The sequence below is a fragment of the Mustelus asterias genome, chromosome 10, assembly GCF_964213995.1.
Source record: "Mustelus asterias chromosome 10, sMusAst1.hap1.1, whole genome shotgun sequence".
Lineage (NCBI taxonomy): Eukaryota > Metazoa > Chordata > Chondrichthyes > Carcharhiniformes > Triakidae > Mustelus > Mustelus asterias.
The window spans coordinates 107,142,819-107,157,630 of record NC_135810.1 but is presented as its reverse complement, the minus strand read 5'-3'; the positions used below and the strand labels follow the sequence as shown (position 1 = coordinate 107,157,630).

The 14,812-nt window shown below is 41.8% G+C and overlaps 2 protein-coding genes across 9 annotated transcripts in view; one reads left to right on the top strand and one right to left on the bottom strand.

The window, feature by feature from the left end:
• ube3a (ubiquitin protein ligase E3A) overlaps positions 1–14,812 on the top strand; it is a 56,614-nt gene that overhangs the window by 21,048 nt on the left and 20,754 nt on the right. For 5 of the 8 annotated variants that reach the window (XM_078222398.1, XM_078222402.1, XM_078222399.1 and 2 more), the window contains 2 exons: positions 1,167–1,480; positions 7,887–9,133. In XM_078222398.1, coding sequence (XP_078078524.1) covers positions 1,167–1,480; positions 7,887–9,133 — 1,561 coding nt within the window. The remainder of the gene's footprint in view (positions 1–1,166; positions 1,481–7,886; positions 9,134–14,812) is intronic. The other 3 variants (XM_078222403.1, XM_078222404.1, XM_078222405.1) reach the window with 1 other exon arrangement.
• The window catches only part of LOC144499850 (uncharacterized), a 64,980-nt gene continuing 50,557 nt past the window's right edge, over positions 390–14,812 (bottom strand). The window contains exon 2 of the mRNA XM_078222411.1: positions 390–470. The gene's annotated coding sequence lies outside the window, so the exon portion shown is untranslated. The remainder of the gene's footprint in view (positions 471–14,812) is intronic.

Below are 14,812 nucleotides of genomic sequence, written 5' to 3'. Positions count from 1 at the left end.
TTCTGTCATAAATCCCTTACTAGGCTTAATATTTAATTTCTGGTATGGACAAATTGTCTGAAGGTTGGGCCAGAGTAAAGATTGTAGGCTGATTTGTTTCTGAAAGGCTAAAAGTGAGTTGAATAGGTACTTGCCAATAATTTTCTTTATACAGTAATTTCTCCTTCTAGTGGTAGAAAAACATGGATGAAGGACGTTTGCGCATTCTATGCACATTTGTCTAGTGGATCAGCTTTGTCCCTATAAAAACACAACACCTTCAGACATTTTCCTTCTCCCTTTTCAAATCAAGCTCTTCAAAATTTTAAGCAACATGTTGCTCACCTTAGGTTTGTCATTGTGTTCCTATTTAATCAGCATTTTGAGTTCTGTGTCTCCTGCATTTGTAAATTCTTGTAGGTTTTGTCGATGCATGCGTGAGTATGTGACATTGTATACACTTGCAGTAAGTGGGATTTACACGTGAAGTTCTGAGGATGTGAGAACAAAATAATGCCACACTTAACCTCATTAAGAAATTGTTTCAGCTGATCTGACCTTTGGAGGTGCTTTTAAAGGAATGTTTTTGACACTACCCAATACAAAGTTATAATCACCAGTGCATGGCTTGGGGAATCATTGTCTTTCTGTGCCTTTGATCCCCAAGAATGAAACCGGATGGGATCCCCCATGTGTGTCTGTGCAATGTTTCATTTAAAAACCTCAATCTCTCAACAAGTGAGGAAAGCGGGAACTAGGACAAATCGAGGCATTGTAATATTTCATTTAAATTCTACTTTCCACAACAAGTCTCTGCTGGTACACATTGTCATTGTACACACAAATTAAGCTCTACTAATGAATTAGTTCTTCTAAGGCATTGTATTGTAAAGTAATTGCAAATCTACTTAGTGTAAAAGGGTGCTAAATCAATTTTTGTCTACTCTTGGGAAGAGGAGCTTCCATTCTGTTCTTCCTCTCCAGTTTTTGTTTCACACAAGAGCCTGATTAGAAAAGGTCTGCAGGTAGCGCAAGTGCAATGGGGAAGAGCAGAGTTGAACATTCCGCCTCAACAATATATTGTGCAAGTCGTTTAAATGAAACATTGCCGCGCTCGTACTGCACTGAGCTTGGTATTTGAAGGCTGTACTAATCCCTCTGCCTACTATTTTGAATGTTTGCCACAGGAAGCGAGCAGCTGCAAAGCATCTAATAGAACGCTACTACCACCAGTTAACTGAGGGCTGTGGAAATGAGGCCTGCACGAATGAGTTTTGTGCTTCCTGTCCAAGTTTCCTCCGTATGGATAACAATGCAGCGGCCATAAAGGCCCTTGAGCTTTTTAAGATTAATGCAAAACTCTGTGATCCTCACCCTTCCAAGAAAGGAACCAGCACTGCCTATGTGGAAAACAGCACAAAGAGCTCCCACAGCATCATCTGTTGTTCGGAAACAAAAGTAAATAAGCGAGAGATGCAGGCCCAAAGAGAAGATTTTAAAGGTGAGTCTTAGATATATAGTAGGTGATCATTTACCATGATGTATGGTGACCCTATAAAGATCTTCAGAAGTCTGAATGCTTTTCATAAAGTAGACCCAGTACATGTTTCCATTTGTGGAGAACAGCAAAGCTAGAGACCATCAATATAAGATAGTAACCAAAAAAATCAAGTAGTGAATTTAATAGAAATGTTTTTACCCAGAGAGAGAGAGTCTCTCAACACCAGGTTTAAGTCCAACAGGTTTGTTTGGAATCACGAGCTTTCGGATCATTGCTCCTACATCAGGTGATGAAGAGAGTACCCAGAGAGTAATGAAAATGTGGAACTTGCGCACAGGGATTGATTGAAGCAAGTAGCATGGATGTACTAAGAGCAGGCTAGATTTACATAAGAGGGAGAAGAGAATAGAGCTTGTGCTGATCAAGTTAGATTAGGAAGGATGAAAGGAGACTCGAATGAAGCATAAATGCCAGCATGGATTGGTTGGCCAAATAACCCTTTTCTTGGCTGTGTATTCTATGATTCCACTCATGCGAGTACCTGAATGATCATAGAGCAAACTTAGGAACTTCAAGTTAATAAACTCTAATACCCATTTAAGTGGAAAGTAGTACTTTGGGGAGGGTAAGAATCTGATTTATTTGCAGTGTATTGATTGTGGTTCAGGCCAGGGTTTTAAACACAAACCACAAATGGTAACAACACAAATGATGGTAAAGTTTAAGAAGGCAACGACCTTAAGACAATTCTTAGAAAGTCAAAACTAAGTATGTATACAGAATGTAATTAACCTAGTAAAGTTCTGAAAAGCAAATGCAGACTTGGAAGCTGCCATGGATTGAGGATAGGAATTAACACTGCCACAGCATGAACAAGACGAGAGGAATCCAGGATGGCCAATTCAAGGCCTTGCTTACATACCTTCAAAGTGAAAACTCTCCTGTATATGTTCAGTTCTTTACAGAGAATGAGTGCATTGTATCACTATTGGCAGTTGTCCCAGATGTAATACCTGAGCGAGTTTGGAAACGGTTGGATCTGATGGGAGCAACCAACGCAGATACTATAATTCTATGTACCAATAGTCAAACCTGATGTGTCATTAACTATGAAGCAGTATATTCTAATCATTACACACTTGATGGCCACACCGTCAACTGCTCAGAATCTAAGCACTCTAATTCCCTGCCTTAACTTCTCCATCTCTACTTTGCCCCCTTAATGAGGCTGCTGAGAATCCACCTTTTTGACCAAGCTTTTGGTCATCTGCCCCAGTAGCTCTCTGTAGCTTGGTGTCAAATATTGTTTGATAATGTTCCTCATAGAAATCATAGAAACCCTACAGCACAGAAAGAGGCCATTCGGCCCATCGAGTCTGCACCGACCACAATCCCACCCAGGCTCCACCCCCACATCCCCACATATTTACCCACTAATCCCTCTAACCTATGCATCTCAGGACACTAAGGGCAATTTTAGCATGGCCAATCAACCTAACCAGCACATCTTTGGACTGTGGGAGGAAAACTGAGCACCCGGAGGAAACTCACGCAGACACGAGGAGAATGTGCAAACTCCACACAGATAGTGACCCAAGCCAGGAATCGAACCCAGGTCCCTGTGAAGCACCAGTGCTAACCACTGTGCTACTGTGCTGCCCTGTGACAAATCTTGGGATATTTTACTATGTTAAAGCCATTATATGAATGCAAGTTATTGTTTATTCACAAGATACATGGGGCTGACAGTCTGTTTTTAGTAAAGGGCCTGGCAAATACGATGGACCTTAGTTTCAGTCAGCGCTGAGGTAATTGGGAACCATTGCGTTCATTTTTATTTTTATAATGCAAGATGCACCTCAGTATTTGTTTCCGTGTAGTGACCCATTGTGTTCCAGCAAGGTCCTTTGGCTAGTAGCCTTGGAATTCCGAACATGATAGAGCTTGTCGTATGAGGAACGGTTATTTCTGGATCTGTACTCGGAGTTTAGAAGGATGAGGGGGGACCTTATTGAAACTTACAGGATACTGTGAGGCCTGGATAGAGTGGATTTGGAGAGGATGTTTCCATTAGGAGGAAAAACAAGAATCAGAGGCACAACCTCAGGCTAAAGGAACGATCCTTTAAAACAGAGATGAGGAGGAATTTCTTCAGCCAGAGAGTGGTGAATCTGTCGAATTCTTTGCCGCAGAAGGCTGTGGAGGCCAGGTCATTGAGTGTCTTTAAGACAGAGATAGATAGGTTCTTGATTAATAAGGGGATCAGAGGTTATGGGAAAAAGGCAGGAGAATGGGAATGAGAAAAATATCAGCCATGACTGAAGTGTGGAGCAGACTTGATGGGCCAAGTGGCCTAATTCTACTCCTATGTCTTATAGTCTTATGGTCTTATAAGTGCATTATGTACATATAAGGGTAAAAGTGTTGACTTTTCAAAGTTGCGCACAAACTATTGATCAATCACTTGGTTTGTTTATCTCCATCTTGGATCAGGATGGAGGGAAAGCGAAAAGGATTCATGGCATTGGATGCTAACATGAGTTTGGCTTAAATATAGCACTTTATTATTCTTCCCTGTAAAATGGGGTTATTTTTAAAGTGCACATTGTGAGCATTCACTTGGCATGGCTTTTTATCTTCTGAAATGGTACTGTAAACAAGAGTACTAAAAATGGCAATAATTCTGAACAGTATATTTGTAAACCAAGTTCTCAGCTCAGCAACTTTAAAGCAGCAGATTTGGTAATGGGTCTTGTCAACAAGTGTTTCACCATTTGTTTTGATGTCACAAAGGTAGTTTCCAAATTGCCTAACAATCCTGTATCTTTTGGACACTGACTTCCAACCTCAATAAATCATGGCTGAGTAAGTTTTGGAAGAAACATTATGCTTTATCTGATTAACCCAGGCAGCCATTGCATTAAATTTACTTCATACATTCAAACCCACAAATGAGCCCATTGTAAGGGAACCAATCATAGAATCCCTATAGTGCAGAAGGAGGCCATTTGGCCCAACTGGTCTGCACCGACTCTCCAACAGACCACCTTACCTCGGTCCTCTCCCCATGTATTTACCTTGCTAGTCCCCCCAACTATTTAGCATGGCCAATACACCTAACCTGCGCATCATTCGGCTGTGGGAGGAAACCGAAGCACCTCGAGGAAACCCATGCAAACACGGGGAGCAAGTGCAAACTCCACACCCATGGCTGGAATTGAACCTGGGGACCTGGTGCTGTGAGGCAGCAGTGCGAGCCACTGTGCTAGGTTCCCTAACATTAGGCAAACATTCCCTACATTATTTCTGCACTACATTTGTCTGTGTTAACTTAAATCTTTGTTGCACAATCTGAAAGACAGTTGAAAATTGCCCAGTGCTTACACTGCCATAGCCTTTTAACTTTAAATTTTGTACCTGCACTTAAATATGCTGCATGTACAACTAGTATACCTTAGCATATTTTTTCCCTGAAAATTTAATTTATAAGAGTTTTTTGGAAACTGTTTCAAGAAGACTCTTCACAATGGAGATTATAGGTTCGTAACAGCATCACGTACTTGCAAGGTAGAATAAAGCTCCCTAGTCTGTCTATTAAGGTGTGACTTGGACACATCAAGAGTACATGTTTTGAGCACAGTCAACCTTGATTCAGAGGTAGCAAGCTCTCTTTTTTTTAAGTTTGAAGAATGAGGATTCAAGCCCCTTCCTAGGACTTGAGCAATTAATTTAGGCTGACAGTCCAGTGCCATACTGAGATGGTGCTGCTCCATTTGGGGATGCTGTTTTTGGATTGAGCTTGAACGTGGGACCGATTGGCTTGCACAGATAGATTATAAACAATCCCATAGCACTATTTGGAGAAAAACAGTACTCTAGCTCTGTTCATCAGCCAAAACCAATGGAAAGGGATTAACTGTCCATTCATCTCATTTTTGTTTGTGGGACTTTGCATTATGCAACTGCGCTTATGTACAAATCAGTGACTCACTACAGTTATTGATCAACCTTTTTGAATTAATTTATGGGATGCTAGCTTCGCTGGCTAGGCCAGCATTTATTGCCCATCTGTAGCTGCCCTTCGGACAGTGGTGGTGAGCTGCCACCTTAAAGCGCTGCAGTCCTTGAGGTATCAGTACACCCAGTGCTGTTAGGGATGGAGTTCCAGGATTTCAACCCAACAACAGTGAAGAAATAATGATATAATTCCAAGTGAAGATAGTGAGCGACTTGGAAGGGAAACTCCAGGTGGTGGTGTTCCCAAGTATCTGCTACCCTTTTCCTTCTAGACGGTGGTGGTCATAGATTTGGAAGGTGCTGCTTAAGGAGACTTGATGAGTCTGCAGCCCATTTTGTAGATGGTATACACGGCTGCCACTATTCATTGGCGGTGGAGAGATTGAATGTTTGTAGAAGATAGCAATTAAGTGGGCTGCTTTGTGCTGGATGATGTCACAATTCTTGAGTGTTTTTGGAGCTGCATTCATCCAACCAAGTGAAGGGTATTTCATCACCCTCCTAACTAGAGCCTTGTAGATGGTGGACAGACTTTGGGGAGTCGGGCGGTAAGTTAACTTGTAACTGAGATGTTTGATCTCTGACCACCAAATTTGAGCAGCACAGAGGCACTTTGGTTAGTGCTGCCTCACAGCGCCAGGGACCCGGGTTCCATTCTGACCTTGGGTGACTGTGTGGAGTTTGCGTGTTCTCCTAGTATCTGCATGGGTTTCATCCAGATGCTCCGGTTTTCTCCCACAGTCCAAAGGTGTGTAGGTTAGATGGATTAGCCATGGTAAATGCATGGAGTTACTGGGATGGGGCGTAGGTGAAGGCCTGGGTTGGATACTCTGAGTATCAGTGCAGACTTGATGGGCCAAATGGCCCTCTCCTGCACTATAAGGATTCTATGATCATCAGTGGAGGGCTTCCCATTGAGTCCAGTTTTGCTGGGGCTCCTTGGTGCCACATTCTGTAAAATGCTACCTCGATGTTAAAGGCAGTCACTCTCACCACACCTGGAGTTCAGACAGGATCTGAACGATTCCGTACTAAATTGACAGAGTTTTGGTTAATGATAGCTAAACCCACAGTTCCTGCAGAATGCTTACATCCAACAGTTGGCTTCATTTTAATCCATTATGTTTTTGTTGACACTAGCGTTGTTGGACTTCTGTCAGATGTTAGAAGTGAGTGAAGCTGTTACTGCTAATGAGGGAATCACAGTACTACAGTGGGATTTTCTCAAATAAATGAAAGAAGCAGCATAAAAATGACAAATTCACATTTAATAAAAAGAGACAGAGTGAAATGGACTGGAATGAAGTACCAAATTTAAGGCATCAAGAGGCTTTTCTAGGACCTTGGTGTATATATTCTATTTTATCCCCTCCCATTTCAGACTTAGATTTCAGACTAAAGTGGGAATTGTCAGCCTTGCATCCTGGAGGCATACTTCCTGACTGAACTTTACAAAAAAAATTGGGAGCACAAATGCTGGAAATGTACGCCCATCAGCATCTGAAAAAGATTCATATTCCAGATATCAACTGTTTCAGAATGCTAACCACGGTTTCTCAGTATGAGATGTCAACTCTTTGTTTCTTCAGATACTGATGGGCCTGCCATCATCATCACCCAGCATTCTTTACTTTGGCTTTCCAGTGAAAATGTATTTTCCTCTGTTATCTGAACTTTTCACAAGTTCTCTCTTTTTGAGCAGATATTCCATTCTTTGGAAAGAGTCCCACAAATTAACATGATTTCACTCTGAATTGAAGCGCTTAACTTATTTTTCGCCCAAGCTGTTTATCACTTAATTGACCACACTAGGAAATTCTACTGATTTGACACATCCGACTATGCATCAGGGGAATATTTTTCAATGCGCATTGGCTGTAATTGTTTTTACAAAGTACATCTTAATTTACTAAAGTTATTTCCACTGAGACTGATCCATTTTGTGGAAGAGAACTTGTTTTTCTCTCCTCTTGTGCTCTAATTTGCAGAGTGTGCAAGTGAAATGCTTCTGGGTCACTCGTGCTGCTGTATAATTTGTCTGTTGTAATATCCACAAGACATTATCCTCTTTTGTTTTCAATGTTTTTCCCCCCTTTGAGAAATCATCTGATAATGGACCAAGATCAGGAATTTGCCATGTGTGAAATATATTCCACGTATACTAAATGTGAGAAATATATATCCTAATTAAACCAACTATTTGTTCCTTCCATCCAACTATCTGTAAAGTGTGTTATTTAGTGCAGTGATGGTGCCACTGAGAGGCAACTTTATATAAATTATTCTGGAATAATGCTCAAAACAAACTTAAGGAATGAATCTGTTTCAAGTTACTCTACTAAGTACTTTAATAATCATAACCATCTTTCCCATTGTGTTTCGTACGTAGATGTGAATTACCTGACTGAGGAAAAGGTGTATGAAATCTTGGATCTGTGTGGAGAGCGTGAAGACTACTCACCATTGATACGTGTCATTGGTAGAGTTTTCTCTAGTGCGGATGCATTGGTGCAGAGCTTCCGAAAGGCCAAGCAGCATACTAAGGAAGAGCTGAAATCCCTACAGGGAAAGGATGAGGACAAAGATGAAGATGAGGAAGAAAAAGCTGCTTCAGCGGGGTCCATGGATGATGCAGAAGCTTCTTCATCAAGAAGCTCCTTTGGGGGCACACAGACAAGAGACAACAATGTTCATAAACTTGGACCTGATGAAATATCAATTGATGTTGATGCAGTCAGACGGGTCTATAACAAATTGCTTTCCAATGAGAAGATAGAAACAGCTTTTCTTAATGCATTGGTGTACTTGTCACCAAACGTGGAATGTGATTTGACTTATCATAATGTGTATTCAAGGGATCCTAACTATCTAAATTTATTCATTATAGTCATGGAGAACAGCAACCTTCATAGTCCTGAATATCTGGAAATGGCTCTTCCACTGTTTTGCAAAGCAATGAGCAAGCTACCCCTCCCAGCTCAAGCCAAATTAATTCGACTGTGGTCAAAATACACTGCAGACCAGATCCGTCGGATGGTGGAAACCTTTCAGCAGCTCATTACATACAGGGTCATAAGTAATGAATTCAGTAGTCGAAATCTGGTGAATGATGATGATGCTGTTGTTGCTGCTACAAAATGCTTAAAAATAGTGCACTATGCAAACATTATTGCAGGCGATGTGGACACGGGGCACAATGAGGAGGAGGAAGACGAACCAGTTGCCGAATCCAGTGAAATTACTTTGCAGGAACTACTGGGTGAAGAACGGAGAAATAAAAAAGGACCCCGGGTGGATCCCCTCGAGACGGAGTTGGGAGTGAAAACAATTGATTGCCGAAAGCCACTTGTCTCTTTTGAAGACTTTATTAATGAACCACTAAATGATGTACTAGAAATGGATAAAGACTACACTTTCTTCAAAGTAGAGACAGAAAATAAATTCTCCTTTATGACCTGTCCCTTCATTCTGAATGCTGTAACCAAGAACTTGGGACTTTACTATGACAACAGGATACGCATGTACAGCGAGCGCCGAATCACTGTCCTCTACAGCCTAGTACAGGGCCAACAACTGAACCCTTATCTTAGACTTAAAGTCCGACGTGACCATATCATTGATGATGCACTTGTTCGGGTAAGTTTATTTGTAATGTGCTATGTGAACCAATCCTGCTGAAATCAGTGGATTTTTTTTTTTGAATTCAACAAAGGAATACAAATGATTTTTGCTACAATTAATATGGGAAACAAATAACTTCTGTCTTCCTAGAATAGAAGATGATTTTTCTGTTTTGCCGGGTGCTTCATGTCAAACCAGTAGTAGCAGAATGTTTAGCGTGATTCTGCTATATCTATACATATGATAAAGGGATCCATAAGCTCAATTGAATTTGATTGAATTCGGGCTAAACTTCAAGTGTTTTATTTTGTGAAATAAGGTGTATTCCTAAATTAAGCTTGGGAGAAATGTATCTTTCTGTTTTTGCCAAGATGAGCAATTTTTTTTAATGAAATGTGCATACAACCCCGCATCTAATCATTTGACAGTCAAACTAGCATAAAGACCAGGAAGGTCCCAGTTTGTGTACTAATTTAGCTGCTGGTTTTTTTCAGTTCCACGTCAATCTACAGGCCTCTTTTTCTTTGACAAGGTATCCTAGGGTACTCGACCCTTCATTTTCTGTAAAGCACACCTATAGGCAAGACCTGGAACCACCACACAATCAAATAGCTGAGAAAGGCGCTTGATCTACGTTCACGCGTGAAGATTGCTAACTCTCAAGTTATCGGGGGGTGTGATTCATAGAACAATACCAAATTCAGGAGATCTGAATCAGTTTGTCGTTAGCATGTAGTTAACAGCTAGTGCGGTGCCTCAACTATTTACCATATACATAGACGAGCTGGAGGAGGGGATCGAGTGTAGGGTAACAAAGTTTGCAGATGAGACACAGATGAGTGGGAAAGCAAATTGCGTGGAGGACACGGTCTGCAGAGAGATTTGGATCGGCTAAGTGAGTGGGCAAGGATCTGGCAGATGGAGTAGAACGTTGGTAAGTGTGAGATTATCCACTTTGGAAGGAATAATAGTAAAATGGACTATTATTTAAACGGTGAAAAATTACAACATGCAACTGTGCAGAGGGACCTGGGGGTCCTTGTGCATGAATCACAAAAACTCGATTTGCAGGTGCAGCAGGTAATCAAGAAGGCAAATGGAATGTTGACCTTTATTGCGAGAGGGATGGAGTATAAAAGCAGGGAGGTCATGCTGCAACTGTACAGGGTACTGGTGAGGTTGAACCTAGAGTACTGTGTACAATTTTGGTCCCCTTATTTAAGAAAGGATATATTAGCTTTGGAAGGGGTACAGAGAAAGTTCACCAGGTTGATTCCGGAGAGATGGGGTTAGCTTATGAGGAGAGATTGAGTAGACTGGGCCTGTACTCATTGGAGTTTAGAAGGTTGAGGGGAGATCTTATAGAGACATATAAGATAATGAAGGGGCTAGACAGGGTAGAAGCAGTGAGGTTATTTCCACTTACAATGGAAACAAGAACTAGGGGGCATAGCCTCAAAATACGGGGGAGTCAATTTAGAACAGAGTTGAGGAGGAACTTCTTCTCCCAGAGGGTAGTGAATCTTTGGAATTCTCTACCCAATGAAGCAGTAGAGGCTACCTCGTTAAATGTGTTAAAGTCACAGATTTTTAACCACTAAGGGAATTGAGGGTTATGGGAGCGGACGGGTAAGTGGAACTGGACCCACTATCAGATCAGCCATGATCTTATTGAATGGCAGAGCAGGCTTGAGGGGCTAGATGGCCTACTCCTGCTCCTATTTCTTATGTTCTTATTTAGTTCAGCACTTGGATGCTTTGCTCCATTGGAAACCAAACATACGGATAATCCAGTATGATGAAATCATAATTGGTACAATTTCTGCTTGCATGCTGTGATAACAGAAGCAATGTGTTTTCCTCTAGCCCACTTTGGAAGATGGTAGCAAATGACTGGCCTGGCTTTGGCTCGCACTCTTGTGCCCACGTACAATTTCACTCACTCATTCTCTCTGGAATGTGTTTGCATGTATTCTTCAAGCTTGCTCTCTTATTTGCATGCTCGACCTTTCTGAAATGCATGCTCTCTTGTGCCACTTGTCTCCTCTGCTATGCGTGTGCACCCTGACTTGTTCCCTCTGGCGTGCATGCTCAAAGGCCCCCTCCCCCTTCCTCCCCATGTGCTGGCACTCTTTCCACTACCTATTCTGACCACCAGGGCAAAGGATGGGTGACGTTTTCCCAGCACCCATACAGTTTGCTTCCGTGAGTTTAGTTTGTGTTGATTTATTTTTTACAGTTCTCTCAGGCACATGCACCGCATTGACTGCAGTGGTTAAGTGGGCAGCTCACCACAAAGGATGTTGGGAATGGGCACGAAATGCTGTGCTTTGCAATGGTACCAAGTCCTGTCAACAAATGAAAAACATAATCACAGACAGATCACCACAAAAATACTGGATTTTTCCTGAATGACCAGTCATTGCTCAAGTTGACCTTTTGGGATCTCTTCACAACAACCCATTCTTCATTTAACATGGTTTTAATTGCTGCAGAATTGACAACTCCTCATGGGACAGCCTGTGTTTCTGGCATTCTTCACAAATCAGATTTGCAAATGGCTAATAACTTGAGTTCTGTTTGTTGGAGGGTGGGAAGACATGGGAAAGTGAAGCAGTCAGTGTCAAATGGTGAAACTGACCAAGGATTCTTATGATTTTAGTTTTAAAGTATACTATTGACTTATAACAATTGGCCATAATCTGTTACATTTTGTGATACTTTGACTGTAATTCAATGACATGGGAAACCTATATTTCTAACACTGTCCTCAAAGATTGCAATTGTTAATGTGCTTTGCAATTTCAGGGCATGTTGTAAAAAGCCTGTTCCCAGCTAACTATTTTTAGCTAGGTTTATTGATTCACAGGTGTAAGTGTTACTGGCAAGGCCAGTACTTACTGCCCATTCTAAGTTGCTGTTGAGAGGTTTGTGAAATCCATCTTGAACTGCTGCAGTCAGTGTACTGTAGGGTTGGTGAAAATTCTGGAATCCTCTACCTAATAACAATGAAGGAATGACAATATGGTTCCAAGTCAGGATGTTGTGTGACTTGGAATAAAACCTGGGCGATGGTAGAGTTCCCATGCATCTGGTCATCTCCTTCTAGGTGGTTGGTTTGGAAGGTGCTGTGAACAAAGCCTTGGTTAGTTGCTGCATGCTCCCATAATTCTTGGCAGAGGAAGTAGATGGTGATAGTGCCAATCAAGCAAGCTACTTTCTTCTCTGATGTTGAGCTCCCTTAGATTTGAAGCTGCACTCATCCAAGCAACTGGAGAAAATTCCACTTATCAATCCAAGCATGAATGTTATCCAGATGTTGCATGAAAGGTAAAGTCGCCATAGTCCCAGATGACCATAGGCTGCTCTCCCCTTTGAGGGGGAGAACTAACCTGGTGATGATTTAACCTGAGGATCACCACACCTCAGGTGAGGGACAAAGTTGAGAAGGCGGACCTTCTTGAATATGGGAATTGAACCTGCGCTGTTGGCATCGCTCTGCATCACTATCCAGCCAACTGAGCTAAACACTGCTTCAGTGTCTCAGGAGTTGCAAATGGAACTGTGCTCTCTGATGTCATCAGTGAGCAACCACTCTTCTGTTAAGTTAGAGGGAAGATCATTGGTGAAATAGCTGAAGTTGGTTGGGCTGAGAACACTGCCCTGAGGAACTCCTGCAGCAAGTCCTGGGGCTGAGATCGTAGCTTCCAACAGCCACAACCATCATCTTCTTTGTCCAGTAGGTCTCCAGCTAGTGGAGAACCTTTGCCATTTCTAGTAGTGTTGTGGACAGATGCATCTGTGATTGTCGAGGTCAAGATCAAAGTTTTTCCGCCTCATTTTGTTTCTCTCACCAATTGCTGCAAGTTCACTCTGGTGAATATGTCCTTCAGAGCTCATCAGTTCTGATGCTACTGAGCCATTCTTGGCACTTGTCCAGTTTTAAACTTCCAGGACATAAAGTCTGGTAGCTGTAGTCAGCAAGAGATTCCTTTGCCCCTATTTGACCTGATGCTTTTGTGAGGTCTGAAGTAAATGTTGAGAACTCCAAGAACCACTCCCCCCAGCTGTATACCACTGTGCTGCTACCTATGGCAAGTCTGTCCTGCCAATGGGACAGGCACCTACGTATTGTGACTGAGTAGCATGGAATGCAATCTGCAACTATTACTTGAGTCTGTGGGTCAGTTCTCCCAATTATGGCCCTTAATTCCCCAGATGTTAGGTGGGCCTTGCAGGATCAACTGGTTTAGGTGTGCCTTTGTCACGTCTGACTAGATCCCTGAGTTAGGACCGTGCATGTGTGTAACTTGCATTGGTGTGATATTTTGGTAGCGATTGCCATTTATTGTCCGTTTCGAGGAGCTATTTTCAAATGGTCGTCTTCTCCCGCTAATATTCTCTTGTTTAGTTCTGTTTCTGTGCTTTGAATCATTCTCCTCCTATTTTTGCCTCTCCATGGCTGGCTGACTTCATTCACTGTTTGTGAAGAGCAAGTGAAACAAAAGAGAAATAGATAAAGCGACACCTGGAGTGGAAAGCGAAAAGAGGAAAAAAGCCAAATGAATTGCTGATGAGCAAAATACAAAGCTGGCAAAAATCTTTTGAATGAATCTCAACTTCTCATGCACTCGGACTTTGCATTTTAATCAATTTGCGCTATTCTTTGCGCATGCAATCTGCAGCAGTAGTGTATAGATTTATTTTCGTGCTAAAGCAAATTGCAGTGTTCATATTTTTTCCAGCTAACTGATTTAAGTATTCCTATCACAAATGTAGCAAACATTTGCCTCTTGATGATCGTCTTGGGAATTTTTTGATCACTCATAGGCTACTGTTTTGTCTTTAATCCTCCTCTGTCAGGTTGAGTTTAATCTCACTATAGCAAGTGAAACTCAGTTAATTGAAAAAGAAATGCTTGCATTTATATAATGCCGGACAACTCAAAGTACATAAAGCCCACAGAGTGCTTTTGAAGTGTAGTCACCATTTGTGACACAGGAATTTGTATACGCACTCCTACAAACTTAATCTGGTTTGTGATATTGTGGGATAAGTATTGGCCAAGGCATCAGGGATAACTCCCCTGTTTATTTTTGAAATTGTCATCTGATCTTTGAAGGTCCAATTGCGAGGGTCAGACGGGGCCTCAATTTAACATCTCAAATGAAAGACGACACCGTCAGCAGTCCAATACTCATTCAGTACTGCACTGGAGTGTCGATCTTGATCTGTGTGCTCAAGACCTGGAGATGGATTTGAACCCACAACCTTCTGACTGCTGCAGGACTGTTACCAACTGAGCTGTGGTCCTGCCATTAGCACACATTCTGTCCCATGTTCCATGGTTGGTTCTTGCTCTCAGAGCAGCCAAACCCATGTTGTGTAAACAAATAGGGTGAGGCATGATTCTGATTTGCATAGGTCTTTGATTAATATTAACTTATTTATCTAATGAAACTGTTCATAAAATATTTTCTAAATCTGTCACCTTAGAGTTTGATATCTCATTTCTCATGAGCTGTATGGTTGACTACTAACTAAATCTAGTGAATGAACGGCAACAGTACGTGATGCAATAACCCTGTTTACGAATCATGGTGGAATCCAGTTAAAAGATTTTAAGGCACTAACTGCTGAATGGGCTTCGCAAGCAAGGGAGGGGAAAAATGCCTGTACTCAAGTCATAATCAT